General features: G+C 43.8%; 1 protein-coding gene across 2 annotated transcripts in view; it reads right to left on the bottom strand.

Annotated features, from left to right (window-relative positions):
• Positions 1–25,072, bottom strand: part of ptprn2 (protein tyrosine phosphatase receptor type N2) — a 967,505-nt gene that overhangs the window by 5,574 nt on the left and 936,859 nt on the right. For both annotated transcript variants that reach the window (XM_072576204.1, XM_072576205.1), the window contains exons 18-21: positions 21,935–22,054; positions 19,580–19,746; positions 18,532–18,585; positions 18,183–18,247 (exon numbers count right to left, since the gene is read on the bottom strand). In XM_072576204.1, coding sequence (XP_072432305.1) covers positions 18,183–18,247; positions 18,532–18,585; positions 19,580–19,746; positions 21,935–22,054 — 406 coding nt within the window. The remainder of the gene's footprint in view (positions 1–18,182; positions 18,248–18,531; positions 18,586–19,579; positions 19,747–21,934; positions 22,055–25,072) is intronic.

The following is a 25,072-nucleotide window of genomic DNA, read 5'->3' as shown; positions in this document are numbered from 1 at the left end:
AGCCATAGAACCCCAGACTCTGACGATCCCAATAAAACTGTACTCCTCGGCACCGAAAACGTTTTCCCTTCCAAGCTTTATTTATTGACAATATGCTCAGTTGGCTGAATGGCTGATTTGCAGAGTGATGCCAACGCTCTGAGTTCAATTCGTGTAACAGCTGAGGTTACCGTGAAGGACTCTCTTTCTCAACCTCTTCCCTCACCCTGAGGTGTGGCGACCCTCAGGTTAAACCACCACCAGTTGACTCTCTCTGATGAGAAAGCAGCCCGATGATTTGGGAATACAATGGTGACTTTACCTTTACCTTTACTACCAGAGCGTTTGAGCTGCAGTGTACTTATAAAGCCTAGTTATTGATTGCCGGTGAGGGGATAGTGATAAATTAAGAGGATTCTACAAATTTACAGGCATAGTTTATTTTCCCTACACCATATTACTGCCAATAAGCCTGGATAATCCTGATGGAAAGTGATCGGTGGAAGTTAGAAGTGTGCTTGCGTACATCACAGCTCTCTAAATAGGATAGATAATAGAGCAATACAGTAGCTGCAGTTAGATCCTGCTACTCATTTATGTGTTGCTTCTATGTTCCATTAACACTGAGCCATAAACTGCGACCAATCTATCAGGACAGCCACTAATGCAGTTTCTGAACAACTTCACATTGATAGTGATCAATCAATAATTATCAGTGTTACAGTAATCATCTTGTTGAATCTCTCTAGCTTCCTCCTCAACTCTTGTCCTATTATCGTTTTGTCTTAATTGTGGCCCCAATCGTCACAATTAATGAAAGCCAAAACAGGAATACCTCACTGAGCATTTACCTAATTACTGCAAACAGATTTGTTCCATCTTCATCTGCTGTTTATTTTTTTAAAGAAAAAAAACTACACATTAATATTAATTTAAAAAAAACTTTCTGCATGGGTGATGTGTGCTTCAAGGGCAGTTCAAGAGTATTGAGTTCTGAGTAGTGTTCTTTTAATTGTCCTCCTGGCATTTCTAAAACGTTTCAAATGGTTAGGATTCAGGATTTACAGGAACAGTATACAGGGTGTTATGATTCCCAGCTGCATTCTTTGAAAGGGACTCAGCCTTGTGACCTGGATAAATGCAAATGCATTAACAGTTTCTGGTCATTACGAAGAGGTGAAGGTGTGTAATTAGCAACGTGAGAGCTGCGAAATACATCCTATTTGTGTTTGCCAACATGAGCGATGTTTTCGACATTCAAAGACTGGTTTTAACTCTTGGTGGGAGTTGTACCTTTTTTTTTCATTTTAATAGGTTTTTATGTCACTGACAAAGTCAGCATTTGCTGCCCACCCCCCAGTGCACTTGAACTGTTAGGCTTGTTAGGTCATTTCAGAGGGCCAATCACCTTGCTGCAAGTATCAGAGGCAAGCCAGATCAGAGAAGGATAACAGATTTTTCTCACCAACAGGCATTACTGAGGCAGATAAAATTTTACCATAATGGTGTTTGCCATGTTCACCATTTCTGAAATTGACTTTGTATTACAAAAGGTTTATTAATTGAACGTCAAGCTACTTGTGGTGGGGGGGATTTGACCTATGTTGCCAAAGTCTCAGCATGCGTTTGTGGATTACCAGTCCACCAATGGCCCCTATCGGGAGATGGAGAATAGGAGAGGAGGCAGTGAGCAAACTGTAGTTGGAGGCCCAGAGATAGGAAGTGTGCTGGGCCTAATCTGAGGCCCTTCATCTTGTATTTGCTCAACCAACAAGGTGGGAAGCAAGTTCTTCCATCAGTTCTGAATCTGGTGTTTCTAAAGTTCCAAATTAAAGATAATGAACATTTCATGGTTGCAGCACATTTCTGCCCATTTTCATGGGTGGGGAGCGGTGAAGAGTGTTTGGGGTGGCAGGACGCTGTTGAGGAATGAATAGCAGCAAACACTCTGATTGGCGTTTGAGAAGGTGTCATGGTGAAGAGAAGAAGAGGCCAGGAGCTGCCCAAGATGGTTCTTCAGAACCCAGCGAAGCATTCACATCAGATGTCTCTTGTAACCAAGGTGGTTTGGGCAGGTCAAGCCTGGGGTTAAAATTACACCTGATCCTCAGACCTAAAGCCGCAAGTGTGTCTTAGCAGTGGGTGCGCCCATCGCTCAATCAAAACAGCCGGTTAAATCACCACAATCAGGAAGGCAATAGGATTGGAAAGGAGGGTGAGACGAGTTGTCCATTTTAACCATCTGTCAAACTGGACTCCATCAAAACACCAAAGGACAGCCATCTTAGCTTCACTGAAACACTTGGGACATCAGGAATAGTTGGGGAATAAAAGTCCCTCCAGTCAGAAAGGCACTTGCCAGATGAGTCAGAGCAACAATTCAGTTTTCCACCCAGTTTGTGAGCAAAAGAGCTTCAGATAGAGGGTGGTGAATCTGTGGAATTCATTGCCACAGAAGGCTGCGGAGGCCAGGTCATTGAGTGTATTTTAAACTGAGATAGGTAAGTTTCTGGTTGCCAAGGGGATTGTAGGTTATAGGGAGAAAGCAGGAAAGTGTGATTGAAAAACCTTTCAGCCACGATTGAATGGTGGAGCAGACTTGATGGGTTGAATGGCCTAATTTCTGCTCCTATGTCTTATAGTCTTAAAATGATCATGTCAGTGCCCATTTTATGCCAGAGATGAAATGCTGACCAGAACCTGGATTGCAAATCTCCCATCTCATTTCTTAAAGGAACTGTACAACCAGTGGAGTTGCAGTGCAGCTGCGTTTGAATCCAGGCCTCCCAGAGGTACGAGTGCCCTGAAAACAACTGAATTTAAGAACTAACAACCTCATCAGCAAATAATACATGTGCAAGTGCTTCCATCAGTTCTGAATCTGGTATTTCTAAAGCTCCAAATGAAAGTTAATGAACATTTGATCAGCACATTTGATGGTTGGACCACATCCCTGCTCATATTTATAGAGCACTTACAACACGGTGTCATTCAGTGATTGCAATGTCTGCAATCGACAGCTGATGCCCCATTGCGTATCCTCAGTTGGATTGTTAAATTGAAGCAGCCAGATTAAAAGGTGTGAGTGTCCTGCACTAATTCCTTTCACTCTGGACTGGATTTGAAACTATTCTGGAGTACAGAAAGTGAAGTGACTCATCCTGTCTAATTCAGCCTTTCGTTAAAACCCTCCCACAGTGGCTAGGGATTCTCCCTCCTGGCCAGAAGATCAGTTCAGGCTTTGTCCTGTGCCAGTGGTAGACATGGGTAGCATCCAAATGCAAGCTGTGGTTACTGCCCTGCCAATCAGGTTGGGCTATACCTGGAAAGACCAGGAGGTCAGAAGTGGCCGTGCACAATAATGTTTGAGGCAGCACTGACACTAGTGCCAACTGGCCCCTCAAACTTCATCTCAAATAAACTGTGGTGGGCCCTGCTCTGAACCTAGCAGCTGTGCATTAAAGGATATTCTGAAATTGTTACAAAATTCCAAGTCAGAATGGACAGATACTTGATCAAGCCCCTTAATTACTTCCGAGGCTTTTAATGACAATGATTACTTTACCCACACAATCCCCCTGAGAAAACCATCCTAGAGGCACCAGGATCCCGAGATGACCTCTGGACTACACACAATGGGTCCTGACTCTTTAACAATCTGGTATCTCTGTTCTTTTCACAGATGCTGCCAGACACGCTGAGTATTTTCTGTTTTGGTTTCTGCTTTCCGCTGTCTGCAGTATTTCGCTTCTACAGTTATTTATCATCCTGCTCTTCGATGAGTGTTGCTGCTCCAGAGCAGCTGCCATTCCAGCCCAGGCAACACCAGACCCCGCCCTTCTGAGAAAAAAAAGGCATTAAAATGCTTTGGTGATGGGATACCATCACTTTGCTTTATGAATGCTGCACTATTGTGGAGAGGGTAATACCTGTGGCAGAGTGGGTAGTATTCTCGCCTGCGAGTCTGAAGACTGTTAGTCACTGCCTTCTGAAACGTCTTGGCAATGGCCACTCCATTCAAAGATAGTGAGGGATAGGCAACCCTGACATCCCATGAAAGAATGGAGAATCCTCAGTCCGCAAACTTGGAGTACAAACAAAGCTGACACAACACTGTTCGAGATCCTGATTTTGAAGGAGATGTTAAACAGAGGCCTTGCCTACTCTCCCCAATAGCGGATACTCTGCACTATGGATGGCATGGTGGCTCATTGGTTAGCACTGCTACCTCATAGCAGCAGGGACCGGGATTAGGTTCCAGCCTTGGGTGACTGTCTGTGTAGAGTTTGGACATTCTCCCTGTGTCTGTGTGGGTTTCCTCTAGGTGCTGTGGCTTCTTCCCACAATCCAAAGAGGTGCAGGTTAAGTGAAGTGACCATACTAAATTTCCCATAGTGTTCAGGGATGTGTGGGTTAGGTGCATTAGTCAGGGGTAAATATAGCGTAGTAGGGGAATGGGTCTGGGTGGGTTCCTCTTTGGCGGGTCGGTCTGGACTTGTGGGGCCAAATCCCTCTTTCCATACTGTAGGGAATCTATGATATTTCAACGAAGAGCAGGGGATGCCTGATCAATATGTATAGCTTAATCGACATCACTAAAACAGATGGCCTTGTCGGGCCAACAATGCTGTTTGCAGAATCTTGCTGTATGCAAATGACTGCCATGTTTCCTACAAGGTCTACTCTTCAATAAGTAATTCATCTGCTGTAAAATGTTCAGGCATGCCCTGAAATTCTGAAAGAAAATATATAAATGTAAGTCAATTTTTTAATTCATTTGGAGAAATTTTTTTTCTGTTCACTTTTTGCAGCAAAGACTTAAATATGCTTCCACCACAAATACCAAATAGAGGGAATATTCATAAATATAGATTATACCATATTAATTTTTCAAATGAAATAAAAAGCTAAGATGAAATACTGTAAAACATTATATTGAAATTATTCAACATTTTCTTTTGTGATTTTGAATATTCAGTGACCTTTGCTGCTTCAGTTACAATAATCCCTCATGACAGGCTCTCATGTGTCAATAGTTCCTCATAAAAATGCCAACATTTTCAAGTTATGGGCATCTGAAACTTGAATTTATGTCGAATTTACACTGGACCATCTGGCAGTGGTAACTCAGAGAAAACCACAGAACCCTTACAGAGAAAACAGAGGCAATTTGGCCTGCACCAGTTGTCCAAAGAGCACCCCACATTCTCTCCTCCCCGCCTTGTTCCTGTAACTCCGCATTTAGCATGGCCAATCCACCTAACCTTTGCACTGTGGGAGGAAACTAGGGCATCTGGCAGAAACCCACTCAGATACAGGGAGTACTTGCAAACTCCACACGAACAGTCGGCTGAGACAGGAATCAAGGCCACAGTGCTAACCACTGACCCACCGTGCTACCCAAAGGTATTTCACACTTCTAGAGCAGATGGGTCCTAAAGGCAAGGATACTACCACTGCACCTCATGAGCCCTTAATAATACCATTAGAACATCACCTCTTGACCACTCCCTGGCAATGTTACCCTCAGGTAGTTTCTGGCTGGGCAAGATTTATGTGTTGTAAGTGTGTGCTGCTAACAATGATTTCAAAAAAACGTAAAGACATTCTGTCCACAGAAATATCACTGCTAACCTCCAAATGTTTGATGAACATGTAGGATTTAGAAGATTAAGGGAAATTCTGATTGAAGTCTTCAAGATATTAATAAGAAAAGACAGGGTACATAATGAGAAACTATTTCCACTGTTTGGGAATTCTAGATCAACAGGATACAGTTTAAGAGTTAGGACCAGACTGTTCAGAAGAGATGTTAGGAAGCACTTTTCGTTTATTCACTCTCAGGATGAGGATATCGCTGTCTAGGCCAGCAGTTAAGAGTCAACCACATTGCTGTGGGTCTGGAGTCACATGTAGGCCAGACTAGGAAAGGATGGCAGTTTCCTTCTCTAAAGGACATTTGTGAACCAGATGGGTTTTCACAACAATCCACTTCTACACATAAAAGATGGGAGAGATTTGGAATGCTTTTCTAGAAATGGCTGTGGATGCTGGATCAAATGTCAACTTTAAATCTTAAATGATTTTTTGTCAAACAAAAGTATTAAGGGATATGGGTCAAAGGCAGCAATATGGAGTTAGGTCACAGATCAGCTGTAATCTCAATGAATGATAGAACAGGCTGAAGAACAGGCTGAATGGTCAACTCCTGTTCTTATGTGATTTCCAGTGGATAATACTGCCAAAGGGAAAGAAAAATACATATGACCAAGATTGGACAGGTGAAGACACATTTACCAAGAATCAAGCTTTAGAATTCCCAGTAAACACCCCTGCACTGTCGGTAGAGAAAGAGAGAACATTTACTGTTTCGATCTGTGTGAGATAGATTCTGTAGGAAGGAACCAGGACAAAAGGATGTCAGTCAACATTCAAATAGATAGGGAATTCTAAAATTAACTGCTCAATTACTAACATCAACCGTACCTTTACCATCTAATGTAACAACCACTATATTCTACTATCTGCTCTTCACAAATGACTCAGAGACTGAACTGGATATATTTATGTATGGTATGTACATGCTGGTGTTGGATTGGGCTGGACAAAGTTAAAAATCACACAATACCAAGTTATAGTCCAACAGGTTTCTTTGAAACTGCAAGCTTTCAGAGTGCTGCTCCTTCACCAAGTAGCACTTACTACCTGCTGAAGGAAAAGTGCTCTGAAAGCTTTCAAATAGACCTGTTGGACCCAGTGTCATGTGATTTTTAACTTTATCTTTATATGAAGGTTGTTGTTGGACTCAGTTCTTGTTCCTCATCTCTGTATGTGTGTAACGTTACTATTTCATCTCTCATTTACTCCTAATAAACTCACTCTTTTGTTACCTCCAAATAGCTTGGTTAAATTAGCTCCTTTAAAAAAAATGGATATGGAAGAGAGGTATCCACAAGTGAAAATATTCTTCATAAATGATCCTTGTTGAGGAAGGGCGTCAGTTGATTTCTCTTCACCTGGGAGCTCGGTAGTTTGGGCTATCTGGTCTCAAAGTATAATAGACTCATACAGTCATACATCACAGAAACAGACCCTTCAGTCCAACTCGTCCATGCTGACCAGATATCCTAAATTAAGCTAGTCCCACCTGCCAGCACTTGACCCATATCCCTCAAAACCCTTCTTAGTCATATACCCATCCAGATGCCTTTTAAATGCTGTAATTGTACCAGCCTCCACCACTTCCTCTGGCAGCTCATTCCATATATGTACCACCTTCTGTGTGAAAAAGTTGCCCCTTAGGTCCCTTTTAAATCTTCCACCTCTCACCCTGAATTGATGCCCTCTACTTTTGGGCTCCCCTACCCTGGGGAAACGATGCTAGCTATTAACCCTATCTGTGCCCCTCATTATTTTATCCCTCTTTAAGGTCACCCCTCAGCCTCTGATGCTTCAAGGAAAACATCCCCAGCCTCTTCAGCTCAAACCTTTCAACCGTGTAACATCCTTGTAAATCTTTTCTGAATCCTTTCTAGTTTTACAACATCTTTCCTACAGCAGGAGGACCAGAATTGAATGCAGTATTCCAATAGTGGTGAAAAGTGGTACGAAGGGCTTTTGCCCGAAATGTTGATTCTCCTGCTTCTTGGATGCTGCCTGACCTGCTGTGTTTTTCCAGCACCACACTCTCTATTTCAATAGTGGCCTAACCAATGTCCTGTACAGCTGCAACATGACCTCTCAACTCCTATACTCAATGCACTGACCAATAAAGGAAAGCATACCAAACGCCTTCACCATCCTGTCTACCTGGGACTCCACTTGCAAGGAACTGTGAACCAGTATCCCAAGCACGTAATGCATTGGGGAACCTCATAAGTGAACTGGTAATAAGTGGAAGGGGGACTCTGTTCATAGCATGCACTAATCATCAATCCAGAATGTCTCATTCTTGTAATCGTAATTCTTGCTGCATTGGTAAAGGCCCCTTGTAAAAAGTGCATTTAGGGAGGGGCAATATTTGCTTGCCAGCAATGTCACATCCTACTAAAAAAATATAATGTTGAGAGGCACCCAATATAAAAAGAGGTGCAGACTGAAACTCAGTCAACTGTGTGAATTGACCCAATCAGTCAAAGGAATGACCCAAAGGAACACCATCATCTTGGCTCTTACCATTCACTATATTTTGAAATAGGTGAATTTTCCAAGTTGAGGCTTGATCCTGACATCAGGTTCAATTCCAGATCTGGAATCTGGAGGTGGCTGGGGTTGGAGACATAAAGCGGGGGCCAATTAAGAATTGGCCTGCAGGAGTCACATCCAATAAGGAAAGCAGATGAATCTCATTTTAATCATTCGTGGGATGTGGGCATTATTGAGCAATCCAGCATTTATTGCCCACCCCTAATTGTCCTTGAGAAAGTGGTGGTGAGCTGCCTTCTTGGACTGCTGTAAGTAAACCCATAAGGCCATTAGGGAGGGAGTTTCAGGATTTTGACCGAGTGACAGTGAAAGAACAACAATACATTTCCAAGTCAGGATCGTGAGTGACTTGGAGGGAAAATTGCAGGTAGTGGTGTTCCAATGTGTGCGTTGCCCTTGTCCTTCAAGGTGGAAATGGTTGTGCATTTGCAAAGTGATATCAAAAGAGCCTTGGCGAACTTCTGTAATGCATCCTGTAGGTGGTGCATTCCGTGTGTCAGTGCCTGAGGCAGTGAGTGTTTGTGGATGTGGTACCAATCAAGTGGACTGTTTTCCCCCGGATGGTGTCAAGCTTTTTGAGTGCTGTTGGGGGTGCACTCATACAGATAAGTGAGGAAAACTTCACCATTTTCCTGACTTGTACCTTGTAGATATATGGTGGACTAGCTTTGGGGTGTCAGGAGGTGAGCTACTTGCTGCAGTATTCCTAGCCTCTGACCTGCTCTTGTAGATGTAGTATTCAAGGGAATGAGTTTCCCAATGAGAAGACTGCAGCAGTGTCAGGCTGGTAGGCCCACATGGAGATGTAGGGACTGCTGAGGCAGGCAGGAAAGCATGGTTACGTCAACAGGGAGTGCCTAAGAAGTTAACAAAAAGAGATTCAAAGTTTGTTCCAATCACAACTGAGAGTAATGTTTTATATATTTTTCAGAAAATAACAACTTAGCTAAGCAAAACATTTGATTCTAGAAAACATAATCTTGGGAAAGAGTGGCTCTTCAGATCCCATCAGTTACTAATACATTCCACAAAGAAGATTAACATACCCATGGCCTTTAACTAACCAAATTAACTTACAGGACCTAAGGCAGTAACTCCTTAATACTTATTTTTCAGCCTTAAGGATTAGCACTGTCATTGATGGCAAAATTCCACCAAACAAGCCAAATACATTCTTCCACAGAACTGAGTATGCATTTTATTTCCACTGCCTAACTTTATCCAGATTAATGAACCCAAACTAATTTCTGGATACTAGAGGTCGGGGAATATCTTCTTCAGTAGAATTCAGGAACTGGAAATTTGTTGACATTGTACAAGTTCTAAAAATACAGGTAAATAAACATTCAATATGGTAGAGCCCACCACATCAGGATGGGTTCTGGAATCAGAGTCTAGGTTCATATTGGAAACAGACTCTTATGCTTATCTGCTCCTTTTCAAACTTGGACGGGGGGGGGGGGGGGGGGGGGGGGAATACAGTAGATGCTAAGCTGAGTGATCCTGGTCCACGTGAGGCCTGATCTGCTGTCCTTAAAGGCACTGTGGCCAGTACCAAGGCAGGTGTGTTTTCTAAGATACTTGTCTTGTGTACCAGCTCCAAAGACAGCTGCCAGCCATAATAATTCAGCCCAGGCTGATTATCTTCAAACCTCCCAGGATCCATCTGCAGGGCACTACCAAGATCATTTTCTGGCAAAGGTTCCTGGTAGCCACAATAGGCTTACTTCATTTAGAGGTCTGGTTAAGACTAAGGCCGTATGTTTCATTGTGATCAGGCATCATGCCTTCCTGATTTAGTGCGAGAAATCATCTGCGCTGGTAGAACTGTAGTGACCAATTTCTCTCCTAAAAGGTTTTTGATCTCTGGGATAATATTCAACAAACTGAAAGAGGGAAAAGCATTTCTACAAAATGCAAAAGCTTCATTTTAATTGGGCTATTTTATAGGGATTGTATTTCTCAGTGGAAAAATATTTTGAGAAATTAATTTTCCAGAGAGCACACACTTACATAAAACTGCTTTGAGCAGTCCTTAACTCAGTTATTACACATTCAATGGCCCAATAATTTTCTTCCACAATAAAAATCAGGAGGTTTTCCTCAGGTAGTCTGATTGTTAGTTAATTTCAGAAGAAGGGTCACTGGACCTGAAATGTTAACTCTGCTTTCTCTGCCACAGGTGCTGCCAGACCTGCTGAGTTTCTCCAGCAATTCTTTTTTTGTTTATCTCCTCGTCAGCAGAATGCAATTGCCAGCAGCATAATGCTCCCTCGGTTTGACAATAAACTGTCAACTTCGATCATTAAGTTTGGGTTTGCTACTCCAGGACCCCATGATGAAAGTTTCGGTGACAATCGGTGACAATCATCCACGGTGCCTGAATGTGAGATCCACACTATCTCCCACTCCAACACCGCCCCCCACTCCCCCCCCCCCAATCCACGTCCCCACTGTGCCCCAATTACAGCTCCCTGACTCCACCTCCGCCCCCCCCCCCCCTCCCCCACCATCAACCCCAGCCCCTACATCAGCAGCAGAGATAGGGGAGGTGGCAGCTTCAGCAGCAGCAATGGCATCACGGCCCACTGTGAGGGAGCTCCCCGGTATCTGAAACAGGCAGCTGAGGTCTCCTAAAGAGCGAGTTAAGCAGAAGACTCATCAAAAACTGCTGAACTTTTAACTTTATTCCTTCATTTTTCAAGTATATATTAAACAGGACTTTAATTTTTTAAAAGTCATTCATGGGATGAGGGCATTGCTGGCCAGGCCAGGATTTGTTGCCAATGCCTAACTGCCTCAAAAGTCAATCACATTGGGTCTGAGTCACGTGTAGGCCAGACCAGGTAAGGATGGCAGCTTCCTTCCCTCAAGATCATTAGTGAACCAGTTAGGATTTTCCCCAACAATTGAAAAGGGATTCCTGGTCATTATTAAGCTTCTAACTCCTGATTTTTATTGAATCTGCTGCAATTGGATTCAAACCTAGGTCCTCAGAACATTACTTGGGTTTCTGGATTAATAGTCTTGCAATAATAACCACTAGAGTCATAGTGATGTACAGCACGGAAATAGACCCCTCAGTTCAAGCCATCCATACCGACCAGATATCCCAACCCAATCTAGTCCCACCTGCCAGCACCCGGCTCATATCGCCCCATATTCATATACCCATCACCTCCCCATCTAATGCTTAATGTTGGTTATTACCTTATTTCTTTATTTTTATACTTATTCTATGAAGGTGATGCTTAACCTTTTAAACTTTGTTGCTTTTACTACTTTGTACCCAAGCTTTTTTGTACCTAGTTACCTTTGTACGTAAGATGGCACCATGCGTTATGACATTATATTCTTTTCATTGAACTCCTGCACTTTTGGACTTGAGTACATGTGACAGTAAAATCTAAATCCAAATCTATTGAAAACTGATCCTACCGTCTAGCTCAATGGGTGAGGTTTATACAGACTGTGAGGCATCCTGCTGCCACATGCTGCCAACTCCCTACCTCTGCCAGAAACCAAGACATCTGGCAGGATTCAATTCTTCCGTCGCCTCCGCCTCCGAGCTTACTTTCACAATCAGGACTCCCGCCCACCTTCCAAGGACCCCTTCGCCCACCTCCAACACACTGAATCTACCTGGACACCCCGCGCTGGCCTATTGCCTGCCCTCGACCTCTTCATTTCCAACTGCCGTCGGGACATTAACCGCCTCAACTTCTCTACCTCCCTCCCCCACTCCAACCTCTCACCCTCACAACGCGCAGCCCTCCAATCCCAACCTCACCATCAAGCCAGCGGATAAAAGGGGCGCAGTGGTAGTCTGGCGCACTGACCTCTACACCGCTGAAGCCAAACGTCAACTCGAGGACACCTCTTCCTACTGCCCCCTCGACCATGACCCCACCCCCCATCACCAAACCATCATCTCCCAGACCATACAGAATCTCATCACCTCAGGAGATCTCCCACCCACAGCTTCCAACCTCATAGTCCGGGAACCCCGCACTGCCTGGTTCTACCTCCTTCCCAAGATCCACAAGCCTGAGCACCCTGGCCAACCCATTGTCTCAGCATGCTCCTGCCCCACTGAACTCATCTCTACCTACCTCGACACTGTCCTATCCCCCCTAGTCCAGGAACTCCCCACATACGTTCGAGACACCACCCACGCCCTCCACCTCCTCCAAGACTTCCGTTTCCCTGGCCCCCAATGCCTCATCTTCACCATGGATATCCAATCCCTCTACACCTCCATCCGCCATGACCAGGGCCACCAAGCCCTCCGTTTTTTCCTCTCCAGACGTCCCCAACAGTACCCTTCCACCGACACTCTCATTCATTTGGTCCTCACCCTTAACAATTTCTCCTTTGAATCCTCCCACTTCCTCCAGACCAAAGGGGCAGCCATGGGCACACGTATGGGCCCCAGCTATGCCTGTCTCTTTGTTGGCTACGTAGAGCAATTAATCTTCTGTACTTACACCGGCACCACTCCCCACCTCTTCCTCCGCTACATTGATGACTGCATTGGTGCCACCTCGTGCTCCCACGAGGAGGTTGAGCAATTCATCAACTTCACCAACACATTCCACCCTGACCTTAAATTTACCTGGACCATCTCTGACACCTCCCTCCCCTTCCTGGACCTCTCCATCTCCATTAATGACGACCGACTTGACACTGACATTTTTTTACAAACCCACTGACTCCCACAACTACCTGGATTACACCTCTTCCCACCCTACCTCTTGCAAAAATGCCATCCCCTATTCCCAATTCCTCCGCCTCCGCCGGATCTGCTCCCAGGAGGACCAGTTCCACCACAGAACACACCCGATGGCCTCCTTCTTTAGAGACCGCAATTTCCCTTCCCACGTGGTTAAAGATGTCCTCCAACGCATCTCGTCTACATCCCGCACCTCCGCCCTCAGACCCCACCCCTCCAACCGTAACAAGGACAGAACGCCCCTGGTGCTCACCTTCCACCCTACCAACATTCGCATAAATCAAATCATCCGTCGACATTTCCGCCACCTCCAAACAGACCCCACTACCAGGGATATATTTCCCTCCCCACCCCTTTCCGCCTTCCGCAAAGACCGTTCCCTCTGCGACTACCTGGTCAGGTCCACGCCCCCAATCAACTCACCCTCCCATCCTGGCACTTTCCCCTGCCACCGCAGGAACTGTAAAACCTGCGCCCACACCTCCTCCCTCACCTCTATCCAAGGCCCTAAAGGAGCCTTCCACATTCATCAAAGTTTTACTTGCACATCCACTAATATCATTTATTGTATCCGTTGCTCCCGATGCGGTCTCCTCTACATTGTGGAGACTGGGCGCCTCCTAGCAGAGCACTTTAGGGAACATCTCCGGGACACCCGCACCAATCAACCACACTGCCCCTTGGCCCAACATTTCAACTCCCCCTCCCACTCTGTCGAGGACATGGAGGTCCTGGGCCTCCTTCACCGCCGCTCCCTCACCACCAGACGCCTGGAGAAAGAACGCCTCATCTTTCGCCTCGGAACACTTCAATTCCAGGGCATCAATGTGGACTTCAACAGTTTCCTCATTTCCCCTTCCCCCACCTCACCCTAGTTCTAAACTTCCAGCTCAGTAACTGTCCCCATGACTTGTCCAGACTTGTCCTACCTGCCTATCTCCTTTTCCACCTATCCACTCCACCCTCTCCTCCTTGACCTATCACCTTCATCCCCTCCCCCACTCACTCATTGTACTCTATGCTACTTTCTCCCCACCCCCACCCTCCTCTAGCTTATCTCTCCACGCTTCAGGTTCACTGCCTTTATTCCTGATGAAGGGCTTTTGCCCGAAATGTCGATTTCGAAGCTACTTGGATGCTGCCTGAACTGCTGTGCTCTTCCAGCACCACTAATCCAGAATCTGGTTTCCCAGCATCGGCAGTCATTGTTTTTACCTTGTTGATTTTAACCCTACTGTGAATCCTCTTGCAAGGATGCCTGCCTTGAAGAAGTTTTCCTCCTCTCTCTACAAGAATCTCAGGGAGTCCCTCTCCCACTGCAACTCTCAGGTCATTTCCTCTGCCCTGAAGCTCTTCAACCATGTCCTGAAACAAACTCGCTACCACAGCCACATTCGCTTCCTCAGTGCCTGCCTCCATAACCAACTCATCCCACACGGACTCCGGACCACCTTTAAACCAGCAGAGTTCAGACCCGTACAGGACAAACAGTACAGACTACAGATTCAAAAATACCAGCAACAGTTCTCCTTCAAGATCCTCCGCTCCACGCTTGCAGCAATGCACCGGCACCTAACCTCTCTCCAGTCAGCCCTGCCTCAGCTAAGGGCCACACTCTCTCAGAATTGCAAAGGACCCACTCTGTACTACATCCTCAGGAGAATTCATACTCTCAACAAACAGTATTTCAATTCCATCTCAAACATCAAAAACTGTAAGTACAACAAACTTTTATCCACCCACCTCCATAACCAGCGCTCCTCAAACATTCCAGAAGATTCCCCTGGCCTTGGAAACTATTCCACCATCAGCCATGCGGCTGATGCAGCTGCCACCCCCACACTGATTGATGATGTCACTTCTGCCCCCATCATGGCCACTCCCACAACCACTTCCACCCCTCACAATTCCTCATGCATCACACCTGACATCACTTCTGCCCTTCACATCATCGCTGATGCCACATGCTCAGTGACATCCGCCACCCCTACTATGACTTCCGCCCCCACCAGCGCCACCCGCCTGCATTCTGCTGACATGCCCGCCACAGACCCCACTGTCACTATCCCCACCCCCCAGAACCCCAAGGGGAACACTACCCCTGCTCATGACTCCACCCCCATTCCCCCCACCATCACACCCACTCCAGTTACAGGATTCAAGAAAGCCCAAGTGATTAAAATGGTCATTTTAAAAAGCGATAAGTTAGTTTCATTTTACCACACCATGTACCCATCTGAATCCAACCTGATGTTACAATGGAGGCCAACATCCAGACATATTCATCCGTGTTCGTAGACTTGAGTAAGGTATTACTTTGACATTCAATTGCTGAAACTATCTAATCAAATATTTTGAATTAGGATGCCTCTTTTACATCCATAATCCCCACAATCATAAGCAGCAGCCTCGGGATTTGATTTTTAAATAGTCTATGCTCTGTTGCTAGCCCTCTTAACCCTTCGCCCACTCTTTTACTTCTTCAAAATCCAATGCAGACTGTTCTTGGCTTATTGATACAATTACCCTTTACTTTGTAACTCACATTTCAGTCTTCAACCTAAAATATGTAATTTCTCTTGCTTTCCATCCTTCTTTGACATTAGTCAAGGTGAAAGCTTCAGAAACTTCTACATTGTCTGTAATTGTGCTGGGTTGAGTTACAGATCTTGACCTTCTCTGTATTTATTACAGAAACCACAAGGTTAAAGGAGGGATTTCCTTACCTGCCCCTGCAATGACCAATTCCTCTAATCAAATGTGTGTTAAATATGAATTTACACGTTCAGCCTGTGCTCTCTATACTAATAATGCTGCTCTGACAGTGCTAGTAAAGCAAGCTAGGGCTATTCTCTCTGTCCCACATTTGTTCGTCGCATTCTTTTGTTTAAAAAGAAAGAGCAAGAGAGATTTAGGGGTCCACGACTTCAGCCTTTGATCGGTAGATGAACACTAGATCTTTTCTTAGGCCTCAAACTTTTTTACCCCAGACAATGGGAGTGTTGGCCTTAGAAGCCAGGCAGATTTCTTTCAGAACAAAGTCTTTGCTTGTCTCTCAGTATGACAGCCTGGGAAAGGCCCTACTCAGCGGGAGGTTTAGATACCCACTCTGCCCTTTGATCTTTCCATTCGAACAAGTGCCAAACCTCCAGGTCACAGGGTTTCAAGCCATTTACACCAGAGGCAAAAGAAGAAGAGGTCAATATGAAATGCCAGTGAGGTGGGGGAGGGGAGGGAAATGGGGGCAGGGTGACCAACTTGAAGAAACTTTTCTTCAGCCCAGTTTCACATGATGTCCTTTGCATTGTGCAAAGCACTAACACTGTGCTTTGAAATGCCATTTGATATTGTACGGTACAAAGAGATAAGTAAATGACATCTTATTTCCCGTTCAAAAATAAAGTCAACTCCGAAACTTCCAAATCATTTCTCAGACGCAACAAACACAAGCACCTCAAGGTGCTGACTCATTTTCCAAACCAGTATAATGGCGGACTTCTAAAATAACAGCCTCAACAATGCTGCACTTTCTCTTGGCGATTCGAACACTTGCAGAGAATGGATGAACTCAATGATTGTTTGCAGAGCTGCCCTTGTACTTTTTCTTCCATGGTTCCCATTCAGAGATTCAGCTGCTATGCATTGACACTCGCTAGGCACAGCCTGAGTTTACTGAAATGATCGAGGAGAAAGTGAGGACTGCAGATGCTGGAGATCAGAGGTGAAAATGTGTTGCTGGAAAAGCGCAGCAGGTCAGGCAGCATCCAAGGAGCAGGAGAATCGACGTTTCAGGCATCAGCCCTGGGCTGATGCCCGAAACGTCGATTCTCCTGTTCCTTGGATGTTTACTGAAATGATCACCAATAAGACCCCGGCAATTTCTGTAGTGCCTGTAGAGTCAACACGGCATGAATATAACAAATGCTGCAAACAGCAAATTAATTGGAACTGTTTAGGTTCCTCTATTATTCCAGTCAATGAGATGCAATGGCTGTTGGGAATCCTATCCCATGGACAGCAATGTGACAACAATCAGATGAACTGTTTTAGTGATGTTGGCTGAGATATAAGTATTGGGCAGTGTACTATGAGAACCACTTATCACACGAAGTGTCTTTCCTGTTGATGGGTTGCAAAATCCTGTTTTCCCACACAGTACTAACGTGACTATACCTGTCATGTTAGGATCAGACAGTCTGTTATCAGCTAAAGGAGAAACATGGGTTAATGCATCATGTGGGAATCTTGAACAGAAACCTAATCAGATTTGGAAAATTTGCAACATGTCACCCTATTTGACCATCTTTCAAAGTTTTGTGCCTCTCTTACGGGAGACAAAGCTCCAGGCACCATTCTTTCATTTTAGGAAGCTTGCTGGGCTCTGATGTGAAATACAGAGCGCTGAGTGACAGAGGGACTAATTTTGCTGCTCCAGCTGGTTTCATCCTGGTCAGCTGCAGTCTGCCAGTGCAAGTTTTCTGGGTCAAGTTCTGTTTGACCTGCAATGCTTTTCTGCACTTACCATCGTGTCACAATCTGACTGGAAGAAAAGACTGTATTAATAGATCTTTTTATATATAAGTACACATTGCTTAGCAGAAAGCAGTCTACTTGAAAGCCTTTGTCCACATTTCTCGTGCCTTGAAAAGGCTTCCAAGACAGACCAAGTAAATGGAGCTGAAAGATGATTGACACAGCATGATGATCCTGTACTTAAATGTCACATGGTCTGTCTTCTAACTATCTCCCCTCATTCAATACACTTGGACCTTTATGTTGTACAGCCATTTTTCTTTTATCGGTAAAACCTTTTCTTTGTTATTATTAATTACTCTCAACCATTATCTGCAGTGCACAGCCTTTATTTTCGAACGAACTGACTCAGCAATCAATATAGCAGTGCAAATAACCATAGGCCATTCAACAAACAGCACAATCTGCTTTGCACATATTCTCTCTCTGGCTGTCTCCTGAATGCGAATGCCTACCATCTCCAGGGTAACAAAATGACCACCTCCCACTACCCCCCCACTCCCTCCCCCCCCACACAAACACACACACAACATACACATACGTATTCATACATACAAACACAAAAATACACACACAAAAGGCACACACATATACACTCACACATTCATACACACACACATATATATGCATACATACAAAAACAAACACACAAGCACACATATATATACTCTCAGACAGCAAAAATACACACACACACTCAATTTCACTAACAAAAGAAGCCAACGACTCTCACCTTTGGCCATCCTATTCAGAACCATGTCAATCAGAATGTAGGTCCCACATCTTCCAGCGCCATCACTGTCAACAATAAGAGAGGGAAGGTTGGGGGAAAAAAATAATTGCTATTAGCATTTCACCATTCAGACCCATAAGACAGCTGCTGTCATCTCTTTTATTTTTAACTTGTAGAAATGTCTACCCGACTCTCAGTCAGCTGTTCACCAGGGAACTGCTGATGTTCCTCAACAGTGGTGAAGGGGGTGGGGGGGGGGGAGTTGTACAGGGGATTCTGCAGAAATGGCTCCCACTCCCGTGCTCCCTTTTTTAATTAAAAAAAGCATGCAGAAAGAAAATGTACTTGCCTGCAGTGAACAATTATCGGACATGAGCGTCCCCTGTAGCACTTGTTTACCTTTCTGTAATAAAGCAGAAGAAACTCAATTCAAGCATGCAGTCCGTACTGCCTGTTTATGTGAATACCTGTGCTGTCAACGCAAAGTTAGAATATTAACGTGAAGCAAAATTAAAGCTCATCACTGCCAAACAGTTGAATAACCCCCGTTAAGAGTTGTTTCTTCTCTTTGTGTGCATGTGTTTATGTACAGAAAAGCACTCTGTCCTTCCCCTAGCCACGTAAATTGATTAAAAATCAAACACAGGAATTAGTAATACCAACCAGCATTTAGCTCAAGAGAGAAAACCATCATGCAAACCATTAGCAAGCAAAAGTCAAAGGTGGTTAGAGGCCAAGGCAAGGTTTATTTTTCCACATTGTTCCCTGCTGCAGAGTCACAGTTTCCAATGATCACTTTTGTGACTATGCAACTGGGCTTATATTACTAGCTGCAACATCACAAAAATGACACTGGCAACTGTTAATGAGCTGGTAACATAAGAGTTTGTCCATTTACAGAGCGAGCACTGTTAGTAAATTCTGTGGCACACAGCAAGAAAATATGTCAGGCTAGGGTAATATTTAGCATAATTTCAAATTTAAAAGAGTACTTCACACATTGATGCTAATTTTTGCTGTTTTTTTGTCTCACAATCTCCTTTAAAGTGCAAATTTGCTCCCTCGGGGCAGAAGGAATAAATTAATTAGACATATCAACTGTATCTCTATCTGCAGTCAGAAAACGCTGCCCCACTGTGTTCGCTGGGCTTCTTCAACCTGATGTCACTTATTTGACAATCATTGGCTCACTGCCAAACAAAGCCGGCTCAAGCAATGTTTAAAGCCAAATGCTTCAGCACGTTGACACCCAAAGTTTACAGGTCTCCCGGTGAAACACCCACATTCCCCAAGGGGCCTTAGTAGTGCCTGAAAGGCCTCTAAAATTAATGAGACATACAAGAGCAAACTAAACAAAGCATAACAATGAGATCATCTTGCTCCCCGAGGTGCTGTACCTGCGGAAGTCCAAGAGGATTCTGGTGGACGAGGGGACAGCTTGGTCAAACCAGCTTAGGAAATGGAATTGAGTCACTGTGCGTGTCTCGTTCGTCTGGAGGTTTTTGAGGTAAAAGCTGCGTACCAGGAAATCTTCACACCAGATGTGCTCGGAGACAAGGTTAACCTGAAATACAACATTAAAGTAAAGGGGTTATCCACTTCACAGAGACAGTCCATTTGACATAAATAGTCTGTGCAATTGTTTATCCTTACCCCATTCTACATCGTTTCACCTTATCTATAAATCCTTCTATTCTCTTCCCTCATTGCAGTCACTTTCTGAACAGAAGGTTTCTCCGGAAGTGTACTGGATTTACTACTGATTACCTCAAATTGATAACGTCTGGATCTGGACTCTCCTCCAGGTGCAAACTTTACCTCTGTTTGCAGTGACACCCCTTTGTATCAAATGGAATTTGTAGCGTGGCTTTAATCAAGATATAAGGTATAGCTTTTCCATTGCTTCAGGCTTCAGAGTCAGGCCATGAAGCCTTTGTTTCTGCTCCACATGAGCCTTCTCCCAGCTTTATTATCCAACTCTAGCTGCATACAGATCAGGAAATGGAAAAGGGGCCATACACCATCCTAGAAATCGGGAACATTGCAGGTTTCCCTCTCTGGGACAGCAGTTTACTCTCTCCAGGTTTGTTCAGTTCATTAATAGAAATGATCTGTGCACTCACCCGACCAATTTGGCTTAGGAACGGGTTCCGTTCTGGACTTCATTCCAGATCGGTTTGTTTATGCAAATCAGAGCACAATGCAGGATAACAAAAAGCAGCTGTTCGCTAGGAAGGAAATGTGGTATGTCCGGAATTTAAAATTACACCACAGTATGGGATCGCGTTTGTAAATTGGGGTCCCTATATACAGCATAACATTCAGAAAAAGCATAAAACTGGGGTAGCCTTTGTGATTTAGCCTTGATGGAATTCTGACATCAGAGGGTGGAGCCGTGCTCATATGGAGACCTCCAAATACCAATGCTGCAGGATCGAAGAGTAATCACAATGAAAATATGGGTCTCCAATTGTAATCAGTTCTTGGGATGTTGGATCATTGATATTATGTTAAGGACTGCTATTGACAGTGGTTTGATCATGTTTCTGTTGTAGCTGGGATCCTGTCAATGTTAACCATTTTGAGAATGAGTTGCACTTAGAGTCTGAATCCACATTGTACAGGTGATATGAGCCTCTCTCCCAGCCTCTCCATTCATCTGCCAGCTCACTCCACATGCTGCAGGTAGTGAGAATCACTGCAGAAAGCATGATGCAGGGACAACCAGCCAGACAATCCTGGGCTGCAACCCAAGTGCAAAGTGATCAGAGCGTCAACAACATACGATGGAGCAGAATGCAAAGGAAAAGCTCATCTCGTATTCGACCTCACAAAGTGTTGGCTGACAGTCAAGTGTGCTCACAGCTTGTGCCAGCGATGTGGCTGCTTGGCAGAAAGTAAGTTGGAAAGAACAGAGAAATGGTATGCCATCAGCTTCCAGCCATGCCCTTTCACTGAAAACCTGGAACGTTTGCAATGAGAGCTAAAGCCTCAAACAATGCCATGTACCTTAAACCTTGAAACCTGTTGTTTACTGCTTTGCTTGGAGTTACTTGTAATGTGTGTGAACTGAAATATTGAGACTGTTTGAAAGAGCAGTTAAAGTTTGCATTGTCCTCAAAATAGCTAGTTTGTTACTGGAACATTGTCTGGCTTATCTTCCAGCCAGCTCTCTTTTCCAATTGCAATTACACTTGGATTATAAGATGGTATCATTCATTATAATTGTACAGTCTAAATGATAACATGTACAAAGACAGTGCTTTAAGTCCATGACGTGTGTCGTTTGCCATAGGTGATACATCAGAACAGTGGTCGTGATTGATGTCATGGCTATGCACAAAAAGAAAACAGCTAATTTACTGGGACTAATACAAAGTCATGAATTTAAAATTGTGAGGGCAAGGATATGAAATTAGGAGGATTAAAAAGGGAGTCACTCAATGAAAGCAAGTGAGAGCAGGAAAGGGAATATGTAAATGGGTCCCACAGAAGCTTAGGCACTCTGAGAATCCTGGCATTGGGCCAGCTTGTTAAAACAGTACTTCACAGATAGATGCTATCGTCTTAAATATTTTACAGTCTGGAAGGGACTGTTTTCACAAAATTCTTGAAAGGAGAAGTCACACATCAAATCAGGTACCAACATTGTAAACAGCTCATTTTAAAATTTGTTATTGCGGATGCTTGAATCACTGATATAATAAGAACCGAAATACAGACCATTATTGAATCACACTGTAGCACTTTACCTCATAGATGTGGTAGAGGTTTGAACCCTCATCTGGCCAATAGTGGTAGCATTGCTTGACTCCATTCTCTGTTAAGGGCGTCAGCATGACGATAACAACACAGCCATTCTCCCAAACCATCTGATGGGGAATATCAGAGACTGCAGTCACCATGTATGAATTAATTATTCTGCATTTATTATCTCTGAGTCACGATGAGAAGTCATTCACACCAGGAAAATGTGATCAACTACTTAATTCACGTTTCACTTGCTGCTCGCCAACCTACAGTAAAAATTCATACTGCAGCCTCCGTAGAGGTTTATTTTTGTCTCTTGTGTCCATACCTGGGCTGGAAATGACCAGGTCTTTCAAACTCAGTGCCTAGTTTCCTCAGTGTCCTCGTATAGTGCCGGAATAATGTAATCATGCTAGATAACCCATTATCTATCATGTATAAGTTAGTTGCAGCAAATGATCTATAGATGGGTGTGGCTTATTATGACATTTTAATGGATTGCCATTAAAAATGACACTTTTTAAGAAGGTTTCCACTAAACCTTAAAACAAAAAATAATTTCCAACTGTCATGCTATAATGTTAAATGCATGCTCTCATTATCTTGTCCTTTTAATTGGACTGGTACAGAGATCAGTGAAACCCTTAACAAAATGTGAAGAAATTTTTTTTATTGAAGTTATAAAAACATGATGATCAAGACTATCAAACAATCCTTCAATGACATACTCTGTATTCTAAATGCAAGCCACCCATGCACCTTGTGGTGAACCTGGCAAGGAAATTCACTAGTCCCATTAAAAATTAAAGCTCAGTGCATGTGAAAAGCAATTAGAAAAGGTTTAGGGACAAGAGCATCAATAGACATTTCTAAAGTACACAGAGTTCATCTGAGCTCGGACAGTCTAAATGCTAAGTAATGAATGATTTGTATGTACCCTTTTTTCTTATCAATTTATTCTTAATTAGGTAAGAAGTCACAACCAAAGTCACTAATTAGGTCAAGCAAGGTTCAGCACGTGAGCGAACAATTGAACCAAAAAATTCAGGAGGGAGTGGAGACAGCTTGGAAGGAAGTGAGAGAGGAAACGGAAAGGAAAAGATTGAAGGCAAAGAGAAGGGGAAAATGGTAGGATAGATGGAATGGGGGACAGGATGAGGGAGATGGGAAAGGGAAGAGGAAGAGGGAAAAACGGAAGGAGGAAGACGAGGGAAAGGGATACGAAAGGCCCAAAAGTGCTGAGTCAGGAGACTGTGAAGAAGCCAGATCAGTAAAACAGGAAGCCAGAATCAGGATTTTGTTTTACTTATTCACGGGATGTTGGCATCACTGGCTACATTAGAATTCATTGTCTATCATTAATTGTTCAGAGGGCACTTAAGAGTGTACCCCATTGCTGCGAGTCTGGATTCATATGTAGGTCAAACCAGATAAAACTGGCAGATTTCCTTTCCTAAAGTGAAGTAGATGGGTTTTTATAACAATTGACAGTGTTTACATGGTCATATTAAGTTCACTTCTCATTCCAGGTTCTTACTAAATTCAAACTTCAGCACCTGCTACTGTGGGATTTGAACTCAAACCCCTGGAGAGCCCAAGGGTGTTTTGGAGTATTAACCCAGTGACATTACTATCATGCCACAATTTCCCAGAGGTCTTTATAGGGAAAGGGGGAACAATTTTGACCAGCAAGCTCAGAATCCTTGCTCAGTAGTGGGGGGTTGGGGAGCAGAATGTTCCCCATTGAAGGCAGAGAGTCACTGAAATAATTACCTTCCTTGTTGTTAATTGTTAGAAAAGGGAGAATTAGTAGGGGATGTAGTAGGTAAGAAGTACCACCGTGAAGGAGGTTTTAGGGAATCATTTGAAAATACTTCTGTGCAAAATTGGAATAGATACTTTAAATAGCAGGTCAAAAGAGAATGAGTTGCAGGAGATCTGTTAGATTTTGTTAGGACACAGCTACCAGAGAGGGATCTTGTGGCACAGTGGTACTGACCCTACCCCTGAGCCAGGAGACTGGGATTCAAGTCTCATCTCCAGAGGTGTGCAATGAAGAAGGGTCATTGGACTCAAAATCATAGAATACCTACAATATGGAAGGAGGTCATGTTGCCCATTGAGTCCACACTGACCTTCTGAAGAGCATTCCACTCAGGCCCACCCTCCTTCCCAATCCCCGCATGTCCCACGGATAATCCATCTAACTTGCACATCCTTGGACACAATGTGCAATTTCCTATGGCCAATCCACCTAACCTACAGATCGTTGGACTGTGGGAGGAAACTGGAGCACTTGGAGGAAACCCGTGTAGACACAGGGAGAATGTACAAACTCCGCACAGACAGTCGCCCAAGGGTGGAATCAAAGCTGGGTCCCTGGTACTATGAGGCATCAGTGCTAACCACTGAGAAATTATCTCTTAAAACTATTAGGGTCTAAGCTCGTCATAAACCTTTCCATTTAACCACCTTGCTTTCCTTCATTAAAGTGTTTCCTAAAACCTAACACTTTGTCTACACATTTGGTCACCTACCCTGATATACGTGACTTACATTGAAGTCTTATATACATTATTGTTATGTGTTTACATCTGCAGGATTAAATCAATGGGTGGGAGTTACAATTGATCACACTGTATATCTCACATACGGCAGTAGTGAGATCACATCTGTATTTTAGTCTCTTGATTTAAAAAAAGATACATTTTCAAAAGAAGGATCAGAGAAGATTCCCTTGACTAATTCCTGAGATGATGAGGTTATCCTATGACAAGGCTGACCTGTATGCATTGGAGTTGAGAAGAGTGAGGGGGGATCTTACTGAAATGTTTGTGATTCTGAGGGGACTTGACAAGGGGGGTACGGAATGTTTTCCATTGTGGGAGACTTGAACAAAGGGTCACAAATTTAAAAAAAAGAGGTTCCCATTTATGAAGAAGATTCTTTTTCTCCCAGAAGGTTAATAGTCCCCATTGAATGGAGGGTGGAACATTGAGTCCTCTCAAGATTAATTTAGGTAGATTCATGATTGACAAGGGAGGGGCCAAATAATTTACTCCTGTTCCTAATTTGTATGTTCATATGATCCTCAGGAATACAAGGTGCTTTTGTTTTGTTATTGATGGTGAAGATAATGG

The sequence above is a fragment of the Chiloscyllium punctatum genome, chromosome 8 (assembly GCF_047496795.1).
Source record: "Chiloscyllium punctatum isolate Juve2018m chromosome 8, sChiPun1.3, whole genome shotgun sequence".
NCBI classification, from domain to species: Eukaryota; Metazoa; Chordata; class Chondrichthyes; order Orectolobiformes; family Hemiscylliidae; genus Chiloscyllium; species Chiloscyllium punctatum.
This window is presented reverse-complemented; position numbering and strand designations above follow the sequence as displayed.